The following is a 23,848-nucleotide window of genomic DNA, read 5'->3' on the forward strand; positions in this document are numbered from 1 at the left end:
AATTGTGGGTCAGAGATGGATAGAGGGAATTAAGGGCCCTACCCTTTGGCTGCCTGCTACATAACCCCATTTCTCACCAAGTTCTGAGGTCAGGTGCTTTGGGAAAGGGGAGGCCTGGGCTGTGCGGACGGGGAATCAGGTGGTCCTAGGCCCCAGACCTTCTGTCTTCGCTGTTGTCATCCTTCCTGATGGGCCTGGCTCAGGCTCAGGGTGGAGTCCCGTTTTGACTGCCAGCTCACCTCTGGTTCCCACCCAGCCAAGGAAGGGCCTTGCGACTATTTGATGTAGGGCAGCTCCCCAGTGTTGTCCAGGGTCTGGGGTGGGGCAGACAATGGGGCTGGTTAACGGTGGTGGGGCTTCCCCGCCCAGGGCCTGGGTTCTGCCTTGTGGCAGGTGGCTGCTTAATGTTGTACTGTTGTGCACTCAGGATGTGGTTTCCAAGGACCTGTGGGGGCTGGGCTCCTTGGAGGGAGGCAGGGTCTGCCTGGTGCTGGGGGTCAGTCTCTGACTTTCTAATGCAGTGCTCCCAAGGCCGGCTTGCCTTCACTCTGCTAGAAGCTGTGACGGGGGTGGGGGGTGTAGAATGGAGGACAGCCATGCAGGATGCCCCTTGCTCTTGTACTGCAGAGGGAGGAAAAGGCCCAGAATCGAACCCCAAGTCCAGATTTGAGGCCTGGAGGGGGCCCGCCCCTCCCTCCATGGACCCAGGGCTCCTCCAGCTTTCTGCTGCTCCCTTCTGGGGCCCTGTGGCTCTCAGGAATCTGGTGGCCCATTGGCTCCCACCTCACAGAAGACAGCAGAGACCCTCATGTGGGCAGGATGAGCCTTAGCGTCCCACAGGCTTGAGGCAGGTTGGGAGGGACACAAGTAATGGTGCTCCATGCAAAGCGACTCTGTTGGGGTAAGGGGACTGTTCTAAGACATTCTAAAACCAAACAGGAGCTTGTGACTGACCCCGGGGCTCTCCTTGGCAGGTTTTCCTAGTACACAAAACACCACAGCCGGTGTGTGGTGCGGGCTCTGGAGCCAGTCCCATTCCCTCAGGGGCCCTGGGCTACCTCTCTGACCTCTATGTAGCTGGGTGCCCCTCCTGGAGGAGGTGGGAGAGCAGCGTGCGTGCAGCGTGCGTGGGACTCTTCTGTCTTAGAGGCCCAAGCAGCAGGGGCTGAAACAGAAGTTCTCCCCACCCCCCAACCTCCCCTGGGGCCAGTTCTAGCTCTGGATCCCATTCAGGGGCAGTGATAAGCCCTGGGCTCTGCTGGAAGCTTCCACCTCAAGTCACTCCTTTCACAAGCATTGATTAAGGCCCCAGTGTATGTATGCCCGGCCGGCCTTCTCTTCCTCTTTCCTTTCTTCCCTCCCTCCTTCCTTCCTCTAGCCAACCGCTGTCTGTCCCGGGCATTGTGCCAGGAACAGGGGGAGCAGTGGAGAAGAAAGCAGATGTGCTTCCTGCCCGCATGAGGGACCCAGTGTAATGGGGGGAAACAGTGTCAGGCCACCAAGCAAAAGCACAATGGCTGCTTGTGACCAGGAGGAAGAGCAGAGGCTGCGTGCGAGGGAGGTTGGGGACCACAGAGGGATGTAGGTGTCATGATGTCTGTCGGTGGGAGGGTGTTGCAGGTGCACATCTGTACTGAAACCCAGCAAATGGCACCTCCATAAAAATTGGGGGGAAAAATAAATAACGAGGAAATACAGATGGATCTGTGTCTGGATCCTCGTGGTGAGGCCCCGGGGAGGTTCATGGTCACAGGGCAGTCATCTTCCTTGTGGGGAAACAGGCTCGAAGGGTAACACGGCTCAGATATGCCGGTGGCCTGGAATCACCCAAGGCACGTAGGGGCTGGAACCATCCAGAAACCCCTGCCAAGTGCTGTGCTGATTCACTCAGCCATTGATCGTTCAACCTCTATCTGAATCTCACTCAACTTCTCTTTGCCCTCACGGACCTTATGGTCCTGTCCCATAGGGGCCACTGGGCACACATGGCCATTTACATTTAAGCTGATTAAAATGAATTCAGGAGCGCTTGGCTGGCTCTGTGGGTAGAGCATATGACTCTCCATCTCGGGGTTCTAAGTTCAGGCCCCACCCTGGGTGTAGAGATTACTTAAAAATAAAATACTACAAAAAAATAGAGATTTTTTTTTTTACACCTGAAACTAATGGAACACTGTGTGTCAACTATACTCAATACAAAAATACTACTAGTCTTTAATTTTTAAAGGTTTTTTTTTTTTTAAGATTTTATTTATTTACATGACTCACAAGTAGGCAGAGAGGCAGGCAGGGTCGGGGGAAGCAGGCTTCCCGCTGATCAGAAAGTCTGACGTGGGGCTCGATCCCAGGACCCCGAGATCATGACCTGAGCCAAAGGCAGAAGCCCAACCCACTGAGCCACCCCAGGTACCCCAATAATCTTTAATTTTTAGAGCAGTTTTAGGTTCACAACAAAATTGAGAAGAAGGTACAGAGATTTCACATGTGCCCCCTTCCCCCATGTGCCCAGTCTCCCCCAACCATCAGCGTCCCCCACCAGAGTGATGCATTTGTCACCACTGATGAAATCTACACCCACACATCATTGTCACCCAGAATCCATAGTTTATATTAGGGTTCTCTCCTGGGGCTTACACTATGGGTTTGGTGGTTTTTGGTGCTTTCATTTATTAATTTTTTTAAGTAGCGTCCACACTGGAGCCCAATGCCGGGCTTGAACTCACAACCCTGAGATCAAGACCTGAGCTGAAATCAGGAGTTGGACCCTTAATCGACTGAGCCACCCTGGTACCCTCAGGTTTGGTGTTTTCACTGCATGGGTTTGGAGATGCACCCATCATGGTAATATCATACAGAGTAGTTTCACTGCCTAAAATCCTCTGTGCTCCAGCTGGTCATCTCTCCCCTTCCCTGACTCCCGGAAAGCACTGATTCTTTTCGTCTCTCCAGAGTTCTGCCTTCTCCAAAATGCATAGTTGGAAGCATCCCATAGGCAGCACTTTTCAGACTGGCTTCTTTCACTTAGTAACATGCACTTAAGTTTCCTCCATGTCTTTTCATGGTTTGATAGATCACTTATTTTTAGTGCTGAGTAATTTTCCACTGTCTGGGGGCGCCTGGCTGGCTCAGTCAGCGGAGCGTGAGACTCTCGATCTGGGGTTTATGGGTTTGAGCCCCATGTTGGGCGTAGAGATTGTTTAAAAATAAAATCTAAAAAAAAAAAAATTCCATTGTCTTGATGGACTGCAGTTTAACGTATCCATCCCTTACCAAAGGCCATTGTGGTTGTTTCTAAGTTTGGGCAATTATGAATAAAGCTGCAATAAACATGTGTGTGCTGGTTTCCTCTGTGAAAGTCACTTTTTAAAAATTTTTTAATTTTTTATTTATTTTTTAAAGATTTTATTTATTTGACAGACCGAGATCACAAGTAGGCAGAGAGGCAGGCAGAGAGAGAGGAGGAAGCAGGCTCCCTGTTGAGCAGAGAGCCTGATGCAGGGCTAGATCCCAGGACCCTGGGATCATGACCCGAGCCGAAGGCAGAGGCTTTAACCCACTGAACCACCCAGGCGCCCCTGAAAGGCACTTTTCACCTCTACGCGGACCGCTTTAAAAGGTCATTTTGGGGGCACCTGGGGAGCTCAGTCAGTTAAGCGTCTGACTTCAGCTCGGTCATGATCTCGAGGGTCCTGGGATCAAGCCCTGTGTGGAGCCTCACGTTGGGCTCTGTGCTCAGGGAGAGTCCACGTCTCCCTCTCCTTCTCCCCTACATCCCGACTTGTGCTCTCTCTCGCACTTTTGCAAATAAAATCTTTAAAATAAAAGGTCATTCCTCGCTGCAGTGGGAGGAGCTTAGGGAAGGTATGGCTCCTTTAAAAACTGTTCTGGTGGGATGAGGTCTCTGCAGTGGAGACAGTGTGGGCTCCAACCCCAGTTTTGCTTCTCATTCGGACCTGGGGGAGCAGGGGAGGTAACAGAGATCACCACCTTCCCTGCATCCTTCCCAGCCTCCACTCCAGATATTTTGGGGGACCCACGGCCGGGAGATCAGACGTGGCTCAGGCCAGCCAGCACCGCAGAGGTGGGCTCTGGGAGCAGGAGGTCACAGAGTGCTGTGACAAAGTGTCCCCCCAAGCCTGGAAACCACCCCTGAGTGGGTCAGCACAGCGAGGTATTGGAACTGACTCCCCACCTCCGTTGCCTGGAGCCCACACTTGGCGGTTTCAACTAAATGCTCCTCAGAACTCAGCGCCTGGGAAATGCAGGACTCCCAGTAGTTAGAGTTTGTGAATCGCTCCTGTGTCAGACCCTTAGGGGCTCAGCCCGGGTAATCATTTAGTTGACAGTGTTTATCGAGGGTCTGTTATTGTCCAGCTCTGTTCTAGTGAGGGGTGCGGTGTCCTAAACGTGGTGTTTCTCCCTGATCTGTTGGGGCCTCCAGATGTGGGGCGAAGATCGCATGGAAGCCGGCGGCATGGGCGGTGAAAGAATTCACCCGAGGCAGAACACAGGAGACAGAAGTTTATTGAATACACCGGCAAGGGAGTGGCAGGCAAGACAGCAAAGCAGAGACCATCTGCCAGGAGGCAGTGGGTGGGGGCTGTTTTTAAAGGGGGAAGGTGCGGAGGAATGGCGACGTAGGGCCTTTTCCCTTTTTTGGTAACTGTGCCTGGTTGTAAGTAGAACCATTGGAGACGTTAGGGCCTGTGGATAGTTTGAGGTGGTCATGTGTTGGGCCCGTCTGCATTCAGCCCAGGGGGGTTGCTGTGGGCCCTTTCTACATTCCACCGCTCAGGCCTGTTTGTTGAACAGTGGCCTCTACCCCGGGGGACAGAAAATAAACACCCTCCACCACAATGAAAAACATACCTGATTACAGATTGTAGGGGAAAAGGAAGGAGGAATGGGCCAGGAGTTAGGACGGGAGGAGAAACGTCAGCCTCGGAAACTGCTGATGCCTGCCCAGGTCATAGTTCTGCCTGAAGTTGTGTATTTAACTGCGGACTATACCACGAACTCTTTGAGGTGAGGACTGTGCCTGCCCCCAGGACGGTCCACCCACAGAAGGAGCTCATCAAAGGTCTCTTGATAGGAACAGGCTCAACCCAGTGGGGTGGGAGGTAAATGAGGCCTGGGGGAGAGTGTATGAAACCTGAAGTACTAGGTTGTATAAGTGTCCCCCAAAGATTCCTGTCCGCCCAGAACCTCAGAATACGGCCTTATTTGGAAACGAGCTCTTTGCATAGGTCCCCAGTTAAGGGGTCGTGCGGTGTCTTTATAAGAAAGGATACATGGCCTTGGGCGCGCACACACACACACACACAGAAAGGAAGATGGCCCTGCAAAGACAGGCAGAACTTGGGAGTTAAGCCCCTGAAAGTCAAGGGCCTCCAAGGATGCTGGCCGCCACCCAGAGCTAGGGAGAAGCCAGAAGAGATGCTTCCAGCAGTTGGAGCACCGCCCAGTCGACATCTTCACTTCCTACTTCGGGCCTCCACAACTGAGAGAATACATTTCTGTGGTTTAAGATCCCCCAGGTTGTGGTACTTCGTCCCATCAGCTGCAAGAAACCTATACACGCTCAGGGTCATCCCACAGTGTTCCCCACGGATTTTTCTTCGTAAATGGTTTTTACGTGCAAAGCGATACGGGTGAGTGCACATCATTCACACGTTCATCGACCCAGCAAGCATTTATTCGGTGCCGATGACACGTCAGGGAGCATCCCCAGGTCCCGGCAATCCTGCCGCTGAGTACAGGGAGAGAACCACCAAACAACAAACAAAAGAGAAAAAAAAAAAGAAAAAAAGAAAAGGACACAGTAGGTCAGGCAGTGCGTAGAGCTATGGAGAAAAATACAAGATAAGGGGTAAGTTTAGGGGTGGGTGTGGACGGCAGGGAGGAGGTGATGCCATTTGCCGCGGGGTGGTCCGACATGTGGTTCCTGCACACTTGCAGGCACGGAGACGTAAATGTCAAGGCCCGGAGGCAGCAAAATGCTGCCGGCCAGGGGAGACCAGTGTGGCTGGAAAGGCGGAGGCAAGGAGCAGAGGAAGGGGAGCCCAGGTCAGAGAGGCTGCGGCGGAGGCAGCGGCGCCTGACCCCGTGCTCCCGAGCTCAACCCGCGCCCTAGCAAGGCCCCAAGACGCAGCGCCGCACCCAACATGGCGGCCGCGCATCGCACGCCGGCTGGCGAGCGGAACTGCGTACCGCAGGCGCCGGAAGTGGCGGGAGGCCCCGCCCCCTACCAGGGTCTCTGTGGAGCGGCGGACGCGCCGGCTTTGAGCATCCCTGGCGGGCCGTGGGGAGGCCCTGGGGCTGCGGCTCCGGCGGCCGCGGCCCCGCCCGCCTTCGACATGGCCAGCTCCGGAGAGGTACGGCCGGCGCCTCTCTCCGCTCTCCTTCCTGCCCCGCGGCCTTGGCTCCGCTCGGGCCTTCCCATCCCGCCCCGGTCCTCTTTGCGTCCTTTCCATCCAGCCCCCTGACCCGCTCCATCCTTCCCGTCCCGACCGCGACCCGGCCCACTGCTTCCCACCTTGACTTCGACCCCAACCCCAGTCGCGCTTGGCCCTTTCCGCCTGGAGCCTGGCGTCGGCCGGGTTTGGTCCTTCCTGACCCGACCCTTGGCCTTGGCCTCGGCCTCGCCGGTTTCTTCCCATCCTTAACCTGGTCTTGCCCCTTGCCCCATCCTTGCGTCGTCCCGTCCCTCAGTCCCTCACCCTGTTGCGAAGTCACAAGCTCTTTCCCTCTTGGGTTTTCCATCCCTTTCGCAGCCCCGCAGTCGTGATCACCAGAGTTCTTCCCCGCCTCTGCGCCCCAGAGTTCCATGCTGCTGTAGGCCTCTCAAGCCATTTTCCTGTGCCCCTGCACGTGGGCTCTGCCCTTGGAGCTATGAGACGTTCATCTTCCATGTCCACTCTGCACCCCATCCTCTATCTCTGATTGCTCAGTTTCAGCCCACTTTTCTCTGCGCCTGCTTGTTGTGTGACTTGGGAGCTGATAGAGGAAAAGCTATTTTACCTGGGAGACTTTTGGCTTACCCCAGAATTCCTTTCCCCCATGCTCCACAAGTCTGGGACTGAGTCCCTGTAATGTGGTGCAAGGTATTTTATCTGCAGACCAGGGTATGGGGATCTGGACTCTGATTAGCATCTTTTCATTTGTCGCTTCCTGCCTATCTTTATGTGTACTTGTGGCTACCTGTGTGTCTGTTTATCATCTGGGACTTGGACCTTTGAGTGCACTGTTTTAGGGCTTACCTGTGCTCTGGGGAACAGGAGTCAGAGGGTCAAGCGTTTTCTTCGAAACGTTTGGGGCTGAGGTTGCTGACAGTTCCTTTTCGTTCAAAGTGAGTTTGGCTTAGAAGTGGCCCCTAGATTGAGGGGGAGGGTGTGGGACACACCTGCAGACTGGTGGTGGGATTGAAGGGTCAGAAAGCCACAGCTCTTTAAGGAATAGTTATGGAGTAGCCTGGCTGTGTTAGCAAATTACAAGTGTGTACTTGCGGGAGCTGGGGGCGCTGGTACCTTGTTCTTACGGGGTCCTGGCACAAAGGGGCCTCTGTTCCTTCACACATATGAGTGACCTGGCCAGTGAGGCCTCTTATTACTTCGTGGACGTCTCGTTCTACCCTGGATGTGGAGATCAAGGTCCCTTCTGCGATGTTCTATTTATTATTTATTGATATATAGCTTGCACGCCGTGAAATTCACCGTTTTGGTTTCTTTTTTTTTTTAAGATTTCATTTTTTTATTTGACAGAGAGAGACAGCGAGAGCAGGAACACAAGCAGGGCGCCTGGGAGAGGGAAAGCAGGCTTTCCACCGAGCAAGGAGCCCGATGCAGGGCTCGATCCCAGAACTCTGGGATCATGACCTGACCTGAAGGCACACGCCCAACGACTGAGCCACCCAGGCGCCCCAAAATTCACACTTTTAAAGTGTGTGTGTGTGTATTTAAAGTAAGCTTTATGCCCAGTGTGAGGCTTAAACTCACAACCCTGAGATCAAGAGTTGGAGGCTCCATTGAGCCAGTCAGATGCCCAAAGCAGTTTTAAAAAATATATTTGCAAGGTTGTGCAACTCTCCCCACTACAGGATTCCAGAATGAGGTGGTCTTACTTTGAAAGTCATTACTGGCTTTAACATGTGGACACTCAGGATTACTCCCGGAGTTTCTCATAGTGCTTCAAACGATTCTGAAGCAGCAGTCTGTTGACTCATCTGGTTCAGTGCTTCTTTCTCTTGGAAATTACAAAGTGATCCCTGTTCCAGAGCCGTACTTGGCCTAGGGAAGAGATAAGCAAGCAGGCAAACCGTGACAAATGAGGCTGGAGCGGGAGTGGGGTACCTGGTACAGCAGGGGAGGGGCAGGGTGAGGGTGAGTTAAGCCTGTCTGGCTGATGCTGGGAGGGCTTCATTGTGTTTGAGCCTTGAGCCCAAGTTCTGAAGTAGCAGTTTTCCTGTGTGGTGGCATGTCTGGTGGAAGGAACAGCTTGTGGTAAGGCTTGGAGGCATGAGGGAGGGCATGTTCCAGAAATTACCACCTGGAGAAGCAGAGACCTAGGAAGCGGGCAGAGTGTGGGGCGGAAACCCATAAGTTGTGCTCCTCTTTTGACTGACCTTGTATTTTATAATGCCAAATATGTTATGTATAACAGTTTCACATCATGAAAGTGTGCTGTGTTGTACCCACTGCCCAGTTATTTAAGAAACATTTCTTTTCCATTTAATGTTTATTCTTTTTGTTTGTTTGTTTTTTTAAGTAAGCATTACGCCAAACATGGGGCTTGAACTTAGAACCCTGACATCACATGCTCCACTGCCAGCCAGCCAGATTGTCCCCCCTCGCCCCTCACTCCCAACCAATGCCCAGTTTTCATAGTTAACACGTGACCAATCTTCTTTCATCTCTGTCTCTCCCTTTGGCTCATTTACATCATTCCAGACATCTCATCAGTTGGTTTGTGAATTCTCTGGTTTCTTTGGGTGCCTGACGGGTAAACATCTGGGAGGGGGGATTTTTTTTGGCAGATACTGAAGTTTTAGTACCTAATTTTTCCTCTTTCTATCTTTCAGTTCTTTAAAAAAAAAAAAATGTGAGATGTTACATTCTGAAAAGTGCATTGAACTCTTTTTAACCCTTATGCTTTATACCACACCTATAAGTGGTCATGATCTGGTTTTAAACATATGGTTCCCAGAGGTGCCAGAGAAAGACCACCTGTCCGTCCTCATCCCTGGACTGATTTCCACAGACCACGGGGGATGCCTGTCCTGGATCTTTCAGGAAGCCCCAGCAGCCCTTTTCTTGTGGTGGGAAGGGCAGTTTAGCTGCTCAAGCCCAGCCAAAGGCTACTCAGGCTACTTACCTAATTTTTTTTTTTTCAAGCCCCAGTGTGGGGCTTGAACTCACGACGACCCCAAGATGGAGCGTCATGTGCTCCTTATCTAACGGTTTTGAGATAGAGAGTGGGTCTGCCATAGTTCCGCCGAGGCTGAAAACACATGGTTCCGAGAGGCGGAGGGAAGCGAGGGCTGTCATCTACGGGTGTGTGTGTGTGTGTGTGTGTGTGTGTGTGTGGAACTGTGCCTATTCTCTGGGCTACAGGTTTTGTTTCATTCCTTCCCAGGGACCATTCCTTGTTTGCTCTTGGCTTCTGTGGAGCTTCTGGCTTTCCTGGGGGAAAGATGTGTGTGTGGACTTAGAAACCACAGGTCCTTGGCTTGGAAAGCCTGGATTCCAGGCCAAAGACTTGACTCTTACAAACCCGGCAGCCCCCTCCCAGGATCGGCCTTTGGAGACCAGGGGCAGCCAGCTGTTCCCAAGTGCCTGCATTTGGGAGCAGAGAATGTGAGGAAATCACCTTGTGGGGTGTGCTGAGACTGGACAGAAGGGGCTGGAACTGAGTTCCTGCCCCCCCCCCCCGCTTTTTTTCCCCTAAATGTGAGCTCCATGCCTAGTGTGGGGCTTGGGGTTTGAACTCACAACCCTGAGATCAGGAGTCACATGCTCTACTGTCTTAGTCAGACAGGTGCCCCTATAACTTCTGGGTAGGTTTTAAGAGAAATTCAGTGTTAGTGATGTCCTGTGAGGCTGGAGCTTCTGACAGTGTTCTGCCCCATTTTTTTTTTTTTTTAAAGATTTTATTTATTTGACAGAGATCACAAGTAGGCAGAGAGGCAGGCAGAGAGAGAGGAGGAAGCAGGCTCCCTGCTGAGCAGAGAGCCCGATGCGGGGCTCCATCCCAGGACCCTGGGATCATGACCTGAGCCGAAGGCAGAGGCTTTAACCCACTGAGCCACCCAGGCGCCCCTGCCCCATGTTCTCATTGCTCCAAGAAGGCCTTCTTAACTTTGACGAGCCTGCAGATAGGGTATGAGGACATCCCCTATCTAGCCTAGCCTCGGGCTGCTCCGTGGATTCAAGCCGTCCCTCCCTCTCTCCCCAAGCCCTCTCCCTGCCTGACTCCCCCTCGCCCCCCCCCCCCCGCCTTGTTAGCTTTGCCTGATAAGGACCCTTCTGGTTGGAGCTTCTCCCCACAGATGGAGTCCCTGGGTCTGGGGTGGGATCTGGGACTCTGATCCCCACGACTGGCTCTGGGAAGCACTGAGCTAAGGAAAGTCACAAATGGTTGAGAACAGTAGCCCCAGAATAGGGCACCCCTGAGCACTTAGACTTGGGGGCGGTTGCAGACCTCAGGAGTAGTGAGACAGGACTAAAGCCACCTCAGTTGGAAAGGGGAGCAGGGAGGGCTGCCTCTTGCAGAGAAGGGAACGTGGTCAGGGCCAGCACTGTTAAACAGGGGGAGGTATCTATGGCGACCCTCTCCCAGGCCTGGGGAGGGCTTGGCAGGCCTGGAGCTCGTCAGGACCGAGTAGAGGGGTGCCGCAGTCGGAGTGCCTGGGAAACCCCTGGAGGCTGCGTGGGGGGTGCACAGCGGCTCTCCCGCCCCGGGGTTCACGGTTGCCATGGCAGCAGCAGGGCTTTCCAGGCCTCAGAGCTTCCATCCTTGCAAATATGTGCAGAAGAAAAGTCAGGCCAGAGGAGGAGGGCTCACAGACAGAACCGCTGCAAACGGTAGGAGAAATAATCCCGTTGCCACCTCCTGGGAGTGGTCTGACAGGCACCCCCGCAGGACGGTTTGGGGGGGCTGGACCCCTTTCAGGGCGTGCTGGGAAGATACAGGGTTCCCTCCCCACCATGGGTTTCCCCTCAAGAGCCTCCAGTTACTTGGTCCTTGATTTGGGGATTTCATGTCCCCCCAACCTGGGTGGAACCCCTCCCTCTCGGTTATACGCATCAACCCGGGAGTGGCGGAAGGCCCACGTTAGAGAAGAAAACCTTTTGCAGATAGCTACCAGAACAAACTGAAATGTGGGCACATCTCGCGGGAGATACCAACACGAGTTCCTAGCCAGAAAGTGTGATAAGGTGGGGCTCCGTGGCTCGCTCCCTGTTAGCTAGTACCGATCTGAAGATGGAAAAACGTCATTAGCAGGTGCTGTTTCTTCTTCATAAGGACTTGATGGTCTCATTCTTTGGCTTTTCTTGTCCTTAATGCCAGCGCTGGGAAGAGCTTCCCCCGCTGCTGGCTGAGGGCTGGGTGTCCATCACAGCAACCCCAAGAGGTGAAGACACTGTTGCCACCCCCAGTTCTTACTATTTCTTTTCTTTTCTTTTTCTAAAGATTTTATTTATTTGTTTGACAGGGATCACAAGTAGGCAGAGAGGCAGGCAGAGGGTGGGGGGAAGCAGGCTCCCCGTTGAGCAGAGAGCCCGATGTGGGGCTCGAGCCCAGAACCCTGGAATCATGACCTGAGCCGAAGGCAGAGGCTTTAACCCACTGAGCCACCCAGGTCCCCGCTTTCTGTTTCTTGATAGAATTCTCCCACCTAAGTGTTTTTAACAATCCAGAGTGACACTGGGACAGCGGGAGGATAGCAGCTTTCCCAAGCCGACAGCCTTAGCCGATGGTTGTAAGTTGAGCCTGAAACACGCCAGACTTGATAGGAGCCCTTTAGTAGGAAAAAGTCCTTAAATTTGGAAAAGAATTGAAATTTCATTTTGAATCTCCTACTTTTGAAGAGAGACCTGGTGGGCAGATCTGAAAGGGGTTTCTGAAGTATATCCTGGCTTCTTGCTCTGCGGTTAAGATTTTTGGGAAAAGCACCGTCTTTCCCACAGACTGTGGTGAAGGCTGCTCTTGGCATTTGTCCTTGGCCAAGGAGGCCAGGCTGAAGGCCACCGTCAGGGATCCCGTGAGAATTCGGTGTTGTCCTTATTTGCAGGACACATCCAACGATGACGACGTGCCCCCTGCAGCAGCCGCCATGGCGGCGGGCTCCCACCTTCTCGGCTTCTCGGACGAGATCCTGCTGCACATCCTGAGCCACGTGCCCAGCACAGACCTGGTTCTGAATGTTCGGCGTACCTGCCGGAAACTGGCGGCCCTGTGCCTGGACAAGAGCCTCACCCACACCGTGCTGCTGCAGAAGGACTATGAGGTGAGGTGTGGTCACGGGGGTGGGGACGGCCCATGTGGCCACCCAAGGACTAGCCAGGCAGTAGGGCGCCACGTGGCTGGTGACAAAGTGGGCGGGCCCTCAGAGTCCTGACCGGCTCAGCCTCCGAGACACCCGAGGTGATGAAAGCTAGAGGTCGAGAGGTGCTGGAAGCGGGCTACACAGCAGTGGGGACATGGGCCCGGTGGAGGCTGTGCTGGGAGGGAGCTGGACTTCCCGGTGGATGCCCAGGAGTAGGTTCTGGAACTTTCTTGGTGGTGCAGGGTGGCCCCATCTTACCCCCCAGCAGCTGTGTGTGGGCCTTCAGCTGCCTTATACTCTCTAGGCCAGGCTTCTAAGTGTCTGCTCTTGTGATGGGCAGGACAGGTGTCACCTTGTGCTTTTTCCTGGCCTGGGTAGGGTGCTGGGGTGCCCAGGGTGCAGTTTCCATCCAGGGTTGGGCCGTTGTTTATCTTTTTTCCAGAAGCCACTGCTAGGGCTTTTTTTGTGGAGTTCTAGGAGTCCTCTTGTATTTTGGATCCTTTGTCGGATACCCGTATTGTGAGTATCTTCTCTTGGAGTCTGTGGCTTGCCTTTCTTTTTCTTTTTTTTAAACAGAGTCTTTTTTTTTTTTTTTTTTAAGATTTTTTATTTATTTATTTGACAGACAGAGATCACAAGCAGAGAGACAGGCAGAGAGAGAGGAGGAAGCAGGCTCCCTGCTGAGCAGAAAGCCCGATGCGGGGCTCGAACCCAGGACCTGGGATCATGACCTGAACCGAAGGCAGCGGCTTAACCCACTGAGCCACCCAGGCGCCCCCCCTTTTTTTTTTTTTTTTAAGATTTTATTTATTTATTTGACAGAGAGAGATCACAAGGAGGCAGAGAGGCAGGCAGAGAGAGAGGAGGAAGCAGGCTCCCTGCTGAGCAGAGAGCCTGATGCGGGGCTCGATCCCAGGACCCGGGGACCATGACCTGAGCTGAAGGCAGAGGCTTAACCCACTGAGCCAGCCAGGCACCCCTGTCTTTTGAAGAGAATAAGCGTTTAAGTTGAAGTCCAATTTATTGATTTTGTGTGTGTGTGTGTGTGTGTGTTCTTATTTTTTTGTAATCTGTTGAAGGAAAGTATTAAACCTGAGGTTGTGAAGATCTCCTTCTTTCTCTTGTAGAAGTGTTATAGCTTTAGCTCTTATGGTAGGCGTGTAATTCCTGATGTGTTAAGTCTCTGTGTGGTGTGAGGTAAGGATCGAGGGTTCCTTCCTTTGTATATGGCTCTTCAGTTGTTCCAGCATCACTTACGGACAAGGTTGTCCTTCCCTCAATATTGCCTTGTGAATTTTTTAATGATGTGATTATATTTTAATTCCAGTATCGCTAACATACAGTGCTATGTTAGTTTCGGGTATAGATCATTTGGTTCTCAGCACGAGTGCACTCCTCAGTCCCCATCCCCTCTTCTCCACTACCCACCACCCACCTCCCCTCGGTCACCCTCACTTTGTTCTCTGTAGTTAAGTCTGTTTCTTGGTTTGTCTCTCCCTCTTCTTTACCTTTGCCCTTTTGTTTCTTAAATTCGCCTATGAGTGAAATCATACAGTTTTTGTCTTTCTCTGATTTGTTGCCCTTAACATTATACTCTCGAGCTCCATGCACGTTGTTGCAAATGGCAAGATTTCATTTTTTTTTATGATTGCCTTGAAACTTTTGTGGAAAAGTCAACTGACAACATATCTTAAAGCTAACAATAAAGATCTTGACTGGAACCTGCATTTTAGGAGGCTGTGGGAGGGATTCCTTGGTGAAGCTATGCATTTGAACCCTGGGTGAGGCCCCTCCAGAGCTTGGTTCTCTCGGTGAGAGCGGGCTGTGCTCCTCTCTGCTGGGGGAGTGTGGGTGTGCCTGGAGGCTGAGCTGACTCCCCAGAGCCAAGGTCAGGCTCCCTGCCTGCGAGGGTTCTTGACTGGAGAGGGAGGGGCAGGTGCCCCCAGCACAATGTCACAGCACCATGGATCAGGACCCCTGATGTGCGTGTCCTGTGCCTGCGTGGCCATGTGTGCATGAGTCTACCTTAGAGAAGTGACCGAGATGCACGGATATCGCGTGTGCGGGCGCTCGAGGCAGGGGTGCTGTTGAAGGCCTCCTTGGTGGCGGTGGCTGGGATGTCCTGCTGTTGGCCCCTGAGTTCCCTCGCTAGATGTACCATGGCTTGCCTAACCAGATCACGGCAGGTGTTTGAGGAATATTTAATGATGTGAAAATGCATCGGGTTTCCAGGGCACGATTCCACTGTGTGATTCAGGAAACCTCACGTAACATAACATTTACCATCTCCGCCATTTTTAAGTACGTGCTGCTGTATGTTGTACAGTACGTCCATTTGTGGTGATGTGCCACCATCATCAGCATTCCTAGAACTTTTCCATCACCCTGAACAGAAAGTCTGGATCCCGAGAGCAGTAACTCCCTATTCCCCGTTTCCCCAGCCCCTAGTAACCTCGGTTCTGCTTTTTGCTTGTGCATGTGCCTCTTCTGGATAATCGTGTAAGTGGGGTCACACAACATGGGATCTTTTAGAACTGGCTTCTTTCCCCTTGTGCACCATCAAGGTTCACCCACATGGCATGTGTCGGAGCTTCGCTTCCGTCCGTGGCTACGTAGTCTTTCCTTGTATGTGCAGACCACGTTGTGCTTACCCATCTGTCTACTTGTTTCATCTGTGACTACTGCTGCTGTGAACATTGGGGAGCATGGAGTGAGTCCCTCTTTTTCCCATTCCCTCGGGCACACGCCTAGGAGGGGAATTGCCAGGGCCCGTGGTCACTCTGTGTCCACTTTCTGAGGAACCACCACACTTTTCCGCACCAGCTGCACCATGTTTAGGCTCTCGCCTAGCTGGGGACTGTGGGAGGTGAGCATGTGGGAGGGGAAGGAGAGGCCAGTCCTCCCCTCCAGTGTACCTCCTCCGCTGCAGTAGTGAACCCCTACGGGGCCCCTCGGGGCTCCCCGATTGTCGTGGGGGAGGGTATGACCCGAGGACGAAGGAGAAGGAGTCGCTTGGGTGCCCTTGGCCCCTTTCCTTCGTTGACCGCCCCCTGGCCTTTCCTGGGCCTTCCCTGCAGGCGAGCGAGGACAAGGTGAAGCAGCTGGTGAAGGAGATCGGCCGGGAGATCCAGCAGCTCGACATGGCCGGCTGCTACTGGCTGTCGGGCGCCACCATCGAGCATGTGGCCCGCTGCCGCAGCCTGGTGAAGGTGAACCTCTCAGGCTGCCACCTGACCTCCCTGCGCCTCTCCAAGATGCTCTCGGCCCTGCAGCAGCTGCGCTCCCTGGCCATCGACGTGAGCCCCGGCTTCGATGCCGGCCAGCTGAGCGGTGAGTGCAAGGCCACGCTGAGCCGCGTGCGGGAGCTCAAGCAGACGCTGTACACGCCGTCCTATGGCGTCGTGCCCTGCTGCACCAGCCTGGAGAAACTGCTGCTCTACTTCGAGATCCTGGACCGCACGCGCGAGGGTGCCGTCCTGTCGGGCCAGCTGATGGTGGGCCAGAGCAACGTGCCGCACTACCAGAACCTACGTGTCTTCTACGCGCGCCTGGCGCCCGGCTACATCAACCAGGAGGTGGTGCGGCTCTACCTGGCTGTGCTCAGCGACCGCACGCCTGAGAACCTGCACGCCTTCCTCATCTCCGTGCCTGGCAGCTTCGCCGAGAGCGGGGCCACCAAGAACCTGCTGGACTCCATGGCCCGCAACGTGGCGCTGGATGCCCTGCAGCTGCCCCGGTCCTGGCTCAATGGCTCGTCCCTGCTGCAGCACTTGAAGTTCAACAACCCCTTCTACTTCAGCTTCAGCCGCTGCGCCCTGTCCGGCGGCCACCTGATCCAGCGCGTCATCAACGGCGGGAAGGAGCTGCGCAGCCTGGCGAGCCTCAACCTCAGCGGCTGTGTCCACTGCCTTTCGCCGGACTCCCTGCTCCGCAAGGCGGAGGATGATATCGACAGCAGCATCCTGGAGACGCTGGTGGCATCCTGCCGCAACCTGCGCCACCTCAACCTCTCGGCCGCCCACCACCACAGCTCCGAGGGCCCGGGCCGCCACCTGTGCCAGCTGCTGGCCCGACTGCACCACTTGCGCTCCCTGTCCCTGCCTGTCTGCTCCGTCGCCGACTCGGCGCCGCGGGCCGACCGCGCTCCCGCCCAGCCCGCCATGCACGCCGTGCCCCGCGGCTTCGGCAAGAAGGTGCGCATCGGTGTGCCGTCCAGCCCTGGCCCCTTCCCGGGCCAGGCGGGCCCCCAGCCATCCTCTGTGTTCTGGTCCCTGCTGAAGAGTGTGCCCTTTCTGGAGCGCCTGGAGCTGATCGGGTCCAACTTCTCCTCCGCCATGCCGCGCAACGAGCCCGCCATCCGCAACTCCCTCCCGCCCTGCAGCCGGGCACAGAGCGTTGGGGACTCGGAGGTGGCCGCCATCGGGCAGCTGGCCTTCCTGCGGCACCTGACGCTGGCGCAGCTGCCCAGCATCCTGACGGGCTCCGGGCTGCTCAGCATTGGCCTGCAGTGCCAGCAGCTGCAGTCCCTCTCGCTGGCCAACCTGGGCATGATGGGGAAGGTGGTCTACATGTCCGCCTTGTCGGACATGCTGAGACACTGCACGCGGCTGAAGGACCTCAGGTGAGAGGGCCCCGGCAGCTCCTGGGCGGTCTGTGCGTCCCTGGGAGGTGGGAGGGGCGGTGGGGGAGTGTGGGTGGCCCAGCCTCTCGTTTGGTGGATGTTCGTGCAGCTGAGCCCGTCTGCCAGGGTGGCCTCTAGTGGCTGAGTGTCTGGGCAGGGCTGACAAGGGCCTCATAGCAGGGGAATGGTCGGGGAAGTGGTGGGGCTGAGCCCAGGGAGGGCAGGTGGGAGGCGGGAAGCAGGGCCTGACCGGGTCCTCATCGTGGCGGCTGTGAGTGATCGCGATCGCGCTAGAAGGTGCTGCTGTTTGCGCAGTCTTTCTCCGTCCTCGTGACCGCCCCATGAGGTGGCCGCTCTTGTCCCTGTGCGGCAGAGCTGGTAAGTGAGGGGGGGGGGCGCCTGGGAGGCCAGTCTGGGGCTTTCTGTCCGACTTTGTGATTCTTGGAGCTACGAGTCCGTGAGCTGGGAGACTTGAGGCAGAAGAGATCCTTGGATTCTGGGTAGGCAGCATGTACCACAGCCTGCATGGTCTTGTGAAAACATATGTCCCAAACCACCAGCGAGGTGGTTAGGGGAGCTGGGTGAGGTGAGAGGACTTCAGCTGGCAGAGGGTGTGGGCCAATTTCCGGTTGGGAATGGTACCCCCCTCCCCACTGACCGGCACCCCACCTGGGCAGGAGGGGCCGGGATGGAGGAGCTGGAGAGAGGGGTGTCAAAGTGGGGGCCACACACGGTTGGGAGGTGACGGTGGCCTGGAGCAAGAGGCAGGCTGATTGGAGAGAGAGGGGCGGAACCCACCCAGGCTATTGTCCTAAGAGCCCAGACATGAAATGGACTCCTACTGAATGGAGCTATGGAGTGAGGGGTGCTCTCAGGAGGACCTGGCATTTAAAGGGGAGGGCTCTGTTGACTGGAGATGTGTTTGAAAATCTGGACAGAGCTGATCTTGCAAAATTGCAGTTTCCCAGAAACTACTGGACAGGTATGGCGGCAGCGGGCCCCAGCTCTAGTAGGGCTTCAGGTTGGGGAGGGAGTGACAATGGGCGTAGGTCCGTTAGCTGGTCTCTCCGTCAGGCTGGAGCTATGGGGGGGGGGGGGGGGCAGCGCCAGGGGGCCCCGAGTCGTGTCCTCTACACGCTTTGTGCCTTTGGTGAGGGCCAGGTGCTCAGCCAGCAGCTTTCGGGCCCCGTCTGCTTTAAACCTGGTGACAGCCCTTCATCGTTCCCATGTCACAGACGAGGTGGCTGAAGCTTGAGGGAGGAGCTGAGGTTCACCTTGCTCAGTGTGACTCTGGAGCTTGACCTTGGCTCTGGAACCATACAAAAATGGAGACAGCTGGTCTTTGCAGACCTCCACTCTCCCCTCAGAGGGTGTCGAGAGACAGGAAATGGACCAGATTTGAGCTGGAGCTGGCAGAGCGCTTTGCTGCTCACACTGGGGAGTGTTGCAGATCTCCACTGCACACTGCGTCTGCCCTGCCTGTGTTTCCCGGTCCAAGCACAATACAGACACTGCGGCTCCCTGAGGCCCTGCTCATTGAGGGTGAAAGGCCCAGGGTCTGACCCCAGCCTTCCACGTGGTGGAGCAGGTGTTCTGCCGTGTTGGATCTGCACGGCCTGGACCTGCAGCTTGGGACCTCGGCTGGAGTTTCCACAGAGCCCCGCATTTGGGATTTTTTATTATGCTTTGTCCTGCGCGTTCTAGTTACACTTGGCTTTGAGAACCATAATGCTGAGTTTTTAGAATCCCCTGGTTTGGAAACCTGAGTCAAAGTTAACTTCCTGTGGGGCGCCTGGGTGGCTCAGTGGGTTAAGCCGCTGCCTTCGGCTCAGGTCATGATCCCAGGTCCTGGGTTCGAGCCCCATATCGGGCTTTCTGCTCAGCAGGGAGCCTGCTTCCTCCTCTCTCTCTGCCTGCCTCTCTGCCTACTTGTGATTTCTCTCTGTCAAATAAATAAATAAAATCTTAAAAAAAAAAAAAAAGTTAACTTCCTGTGAATGTTGTTGTCCAGTGTCCTTGAGACCCTGGAGCCGCGTGCGCTGGGCTCTGGCTGTGCCTCCCTGGCCACTTCGGAGCTTGCCCGGAGGTCGTACAAGAGGTTATGAGATGGTTAGGGATGCTCGATGGACAGAGTTGTTGTTCCCATTGTGGGGCCTTTGGGACCCTCTGTCCTGTCTCGGGTGGGCCGGACACTCCTGGCCGCTGCCTTCCCAAGGCTTGAGGGAGTGAGGACCGCAGGCCTGCTCTTTGCATTCTGACTCTCCCCCTCCCCCGCCACGTCCCTTTTACTGCCCGCATGGAGTCTTCTGTGTTAACTCTTTCCGGCTTGGGCACCGCTCCTGCCAGGGTGGGACGGAGGAGGGGCCCTGACCGCAGTGGGCAGCTGCCACCACTGCCTGCACAGGAAGGGCCTTTCCAACTTTTTTTTTTTTTTTTTTAAGATTTTACCCATTTATTTGACAGACAGAGATCACAAGTAGGCAGAGAGAGAGGAGGAAGCAGGCTCCCCGCCGAGCAGAGAGCTCGATGTGGGGCCTGATCCCAGGACCCTGGGATCATGACCTGAGCAGAAGGCAGAGGCTTAACCCACTGAGCCACCCAGGTGCCCCAAGGGGCCTTTCCAACTTCTGAGGTGCCCACATCTGCCTTCTTGCCTGCGTGTCTGTGACACCAGGCATCCACGCCCTCTCTTTTCACTGGTTCTTCTCTGTCCTGCACCTTGTCCCGCCTTGCTTCTTCCCATGCTATTGCGGTCACATCACTGGCCTTTCTGGAAGAAGCGGCGGTAGGGGGTGGCCCATAGGCCACATGTCCCTGGGAGCTGCGGATGGATCCCTGTGTTTGACAACAGAAGGCCCCACAGGCCTGCGATCCTGTTGACCGAGGGAGTCTGTGATCAGGAATTGAATGTTCCTTAATGACAGGAGCCCAAGTAGAGCATTAGAGGTCAAATTTCACCAAATTCCAAGCCAGGGTGTTTTCTGGATCTCTCATTTTTGCCGTCAGTGTTTTTTGCTTTCTTGCCAGCCCTTTAAGCCTTGTACCTTTTCTGACTGGACTGTGGTCGCACAGTTTGGTCATCGTCCGGGAGTGTTGGGGAAAATCAGAAATCAACGAAGGTAAAATAAAGTAATACAGTCACGTAATTCAACAAGTCAGAGTAGTCGAAATCTCTCCCCCAAACACCTGCCTTGTGTCCAGAGCGTCCAGTGTCTGCTGCCTGCAGAGCCCCCTGGAGTCGGCAGGTGCTCCTGGCTGCCTGGGCTTACCGGCCCGTCTGCCTGGGGGTGAGGGGAACGGGTGTGTCGTCTGAGCTCGTGTCCCCCTCCCGCCTCCCGTTCCCGTTCCTCCACCTGTAAGGTGGGGCTGGTAAGTCCAAAGGAATTTGTACCTGTAAGGCCTATGGAACAGGGCTTGGCACCTGCCGTCCCTGTGATGGTTCTTTCTCTGTGAACACGTGTCACACCGGGTTCTGTCTGTAAGGAGAGATCCTTGTCCCTGGGAAGCTGACATTCCAGTGGGGCAAGTGGGTCAACAGTGCACGGAGGAAAGAATGTGGTTTATGAGTGAGTAAGGGAGGCTGAGGAGAGAAGCAGAGCGGGCTGAGGGTTGCTGGAGGCCGGGGGTGGGGTGGACGTCATGAAGGTGAGATTTGAGAAAAGATTTCACAAAGTTAGCAAAGTAGAACCTAGGAGGAACGTTCCCAGCCAGGCAGGTGGAGTGGCACGAGCCGCTGGTGACCGGAAATCACAGGCAACTTATGTTTAAGTGAGTTAACATGAAACATGGTTGGGTATGTGGTTTCTCAGCGGTACGAGCCACAGTTCAGGTGCTCAGTGAGTGCACGTGCTCGTGGCTGCCGTGGTGGACAGGGCGTACATACGGAATGTTCCCGTCTGCACAGAAGGTTCTGTCGGACAGAGCCAAGTTCGTGCCAGGGCCCTGAGATGGGCGGTACCGGCTGTTTCAGGAGCAGCCAGGGGCCCGGGTGGCTGGAGGGGAGCGGAAGAGCAGGTCACACTGCTGTGTCCAGCTAGGGCGGGAGGCTGTGTCTGACACTCAGGGAGAGACCCTGAGTTGGCTGATAGATCGGATCCGTGGGGCAGGTGGGGGGTCAGGGTGAGTCCAGATGGTGCTGAGGCTTTTGGCCTGAGCAGCTGAGCTGATGGGGCTGCCATCAGCAGAGAGGGAGGCTGTGCAGCTCAGCTGCGCACATGCACGCCGGAGTGTGTGAGGCCTTGGGCCCCAGCCTGGGCCTGGGGTCACTCAGCAACAGTAGGAGGCTGTGGAAGAATCAGCAGAGCCGGCTGGGCGAGGGCAGGCAGGCAGACGGGGAGCTGGCAGACAGAGCTGGGAGGCATCCCAGGAGCCACAGGGAAGGGCTGGGGGTGCCGACTGTAGTTGGATTCTGCTGGTGGACTTGTCATGGCTGCCAGGTGCTTTTCCCACCTGTAAGGTTTGGCCCCTTTGACATTTTCAACAACACCAGGAGTAGAAGTATTGTTGTCCCATTTTGCAGAGGAGGAAAGTGAGGCCCAGAGTGTTCAGGAGCTGGTCCGTGGGCCCCTGGAAGCACTTCCTGCCTCATGGGGCCATTGAGCATCCAACAGCGTAACACAGCAGCATTCAGCCGTCACCGAGTGGCTTCCGGGGCTGGCACGTGATCCTTGTGGCGAGGTCCTTCCCGGGAGCAGGGCTGAGCATGCATGGTGGGTTTTGTGGCTAAGGAGGCCCGCAGGACCCAGGATAAATGGGTTTTGTAGGTCAGCCCGAGAACTTGACTGCTGCGCATAATGGGCTCTCTGTGCACAGCGGCTGCTGAGAACCATGTCTGATCAGAGCTGGGTACTGCCTGTTCAGAACAAACATCGCTTTCTAAAAGGCGGCCAAATGGCCCCGTTCCTCTGGATTCCTGCCTTCTGCGGCAAGCTGAGCCCGGGAGGCTGGAGTGAATGGAGCAGGTGGTACTTGCCCACCTGCCGTGGGCAGGAGCCGCAGAGAGGAAACGGTGCTCCGAGCCCGGGAGAGGCTGGCACGCTGCTTCTGGGGCCGGCTCCTGGGCAGCTCCTGCTCTTCCTGGTGGAAGGTCCCTGAGATGACAGCCCTTAGGGTCCCCAACCGGCCAGCTGCTGCCACTGCTGTCCCTATCAGTGACGCCCATCAATTCGAGCTTTGTGCCCGCTGGGACTCCTGGCCAGGAGCTGTGTCTGTGCAGCCAGGGCCGCTCCTGCGGGGAGGTGGGGCCGGAACACGTCGTTCCATGGCGCACCTCGGCAGAGAGAGGATTACAAGCTGGACAGAGAAGGGCACCTTCTCTCCCAAGACTGATTAAGCCCTGCCTCACGGGGAGGGAGGGGAAAGCATTACCCTGAGTCACCCAGCGCTGCTCATGACCTCAGAACCAGGGCAGCGTCTGGGCGGAAGCGAGAGGGCCGGTTTGGAGCCAGGCCTTGGAAGCTGTCCCGAGACTGCCCTAGAGGCCTAGCTAGGTCCCTCTGGAGGTGGGGCGGGAAGATGAGGGGTGCTCCCTGAGCATCTTCCTGTGCCCACAGAACCTCGTGGAGACCAGGCTGCCTCTCGGGGAGCAGGCTCTGGATGCCAGATCCTCACTGGTTGGAGGGTTGAGGCATGGCTGGGAGGGAGCCAGGGCCAAGGGCCCTCCAAGGTGAAGGTGATTGTGATGGATCATTTCTTCATTCCCAGCCCCGCAGTGCTGGGAGCAGAGGGGAGGTTGGGATGTGTGGGCCCTGCCCATCCAGGCAGCTGGTGGAGTGGACGGGCCTGACCCCCTCCCAAACATCTGTTGTAGGCGGCTGCCTTCAGAGTGGGAGAGCCTGGAAGTGGTTGGCTAGTTGAAAACCATTTAAAAGGGTATGTGAGGGGCGCCTGGGTGGCTCAGTGGTTTAAGCCACTGCCTTCGGCTCGGGTCATGGTCTCGGGGTCCTGGGATCGAGCCCTGCATCGGGCTCTCTGCTCCGCAGGGAGCCTGCTTCCCCCTCTCTCTGCCTGCTGCTCTGCCTACTTGTGATCTCTCTCTCTCTGTGTGTCAAATAAATAAATAAAATATTTTAAAAATAAATAAATAAATAAATAAATAAAAGGGTATGTGAACATAGCACATAGTAGCCCTGTGCTTACTGGGTTTGTAGCCAAGCTCTCCCAGTCATGTGGACCCGCAGCGCCACCTAGTGACCAGGGCGCCCCAGGCCTGTGCTTCTTTTCCGGCAGGGGACCAGCCAGAGTCTGGACTTCCGCCCCTCCTGTATTCCCACTTTCAGGTCTGCAAAGGGATGCTTATCTTAGGACTTTTAAAAGAGTGATTTGTTTTTGAAAGAGACAATGAGGGATGCCTGGGTGACTCAGTCAGTTAAGGTGCTGCCTTCAGCTCAGGTCATGATTCCAGGGTCCTGGGATCCAGTCCCGCATCCGGCTCCTTGCTCAGCGGGGAGCCTGCTTCTCTCTCTGCCTCTGCTCGCCACTCTGCCTGCTTGTGCGCTGTCTCTCTGTCTCTCTGACAAATAAATAAATAAAATCTTAAAAAAAAAATAAAAGTTCAAAAAGGTCAAACATTTTTGCAAGAGAAGTCAACTTTTCCAAAAATTCACATTCCTAGCTGGGAGGACATTTGCTTGCTGTCTGGGCTCTGTGTGACTTCGGTTGTCACCTTGCCCTCGGTTGGGGTG

The 23,848-nt window shown here is 55.3% G+C and overlaps 1 protein-coding gene across 4 annotated transcripts in view; it reads left to right on the forward strand.

Annotated features, from left to right (window-relative positions):
• The first annotated feature begins 6,216 nt into the window (after positions 1 to 6,216).
• FBXL18 (F-box and leucine rich repeat protein 18) overlaps positions 6,217 to 23,848 on the forward strand; it is a 43,801-nt gene continuing 26,169 nt past the window's right edge. For all 4 annotated transcript variants that reach the window (XM_047713176.1, XM_047713178.1, XM_047713177.1 and 1 more), the window contains exons 1-3: positions 6,217 to 6,374; positions 12,290 to 12,505; positions 15,622 to 17,165. In XM_047713176.1, the coding sequence (XP_047569132.1) occupies positions 6,357 to 6,374; positions 12,290 to 12,505; positions 15,622 to 17,165 (1,778 nt within the window). In that variant the 5' untranslated portion in view covers positions 6,217 to 6,356. The remainder of the gene's footprint in view (positions 6,375 to 12,289; positions 12,506 to 15,621; positions 17,166 to 23,848) is intronic.

The sequence above is a fragment of the Lutra lutra genome, chromosome 18 (assembly GCF_902655055.1).
Source record: "Lutra lutra chromosome 18, mLutLut1.2, whole genome shotgun sequence".
In the NCBI taxonomy this organism is placed as follows: domain Eukaryota; kingdom Metazoa; phylum Chordata; class Mammalia; order Carnivora; family Mustelidae; genus Lutra; species Lutra lutra.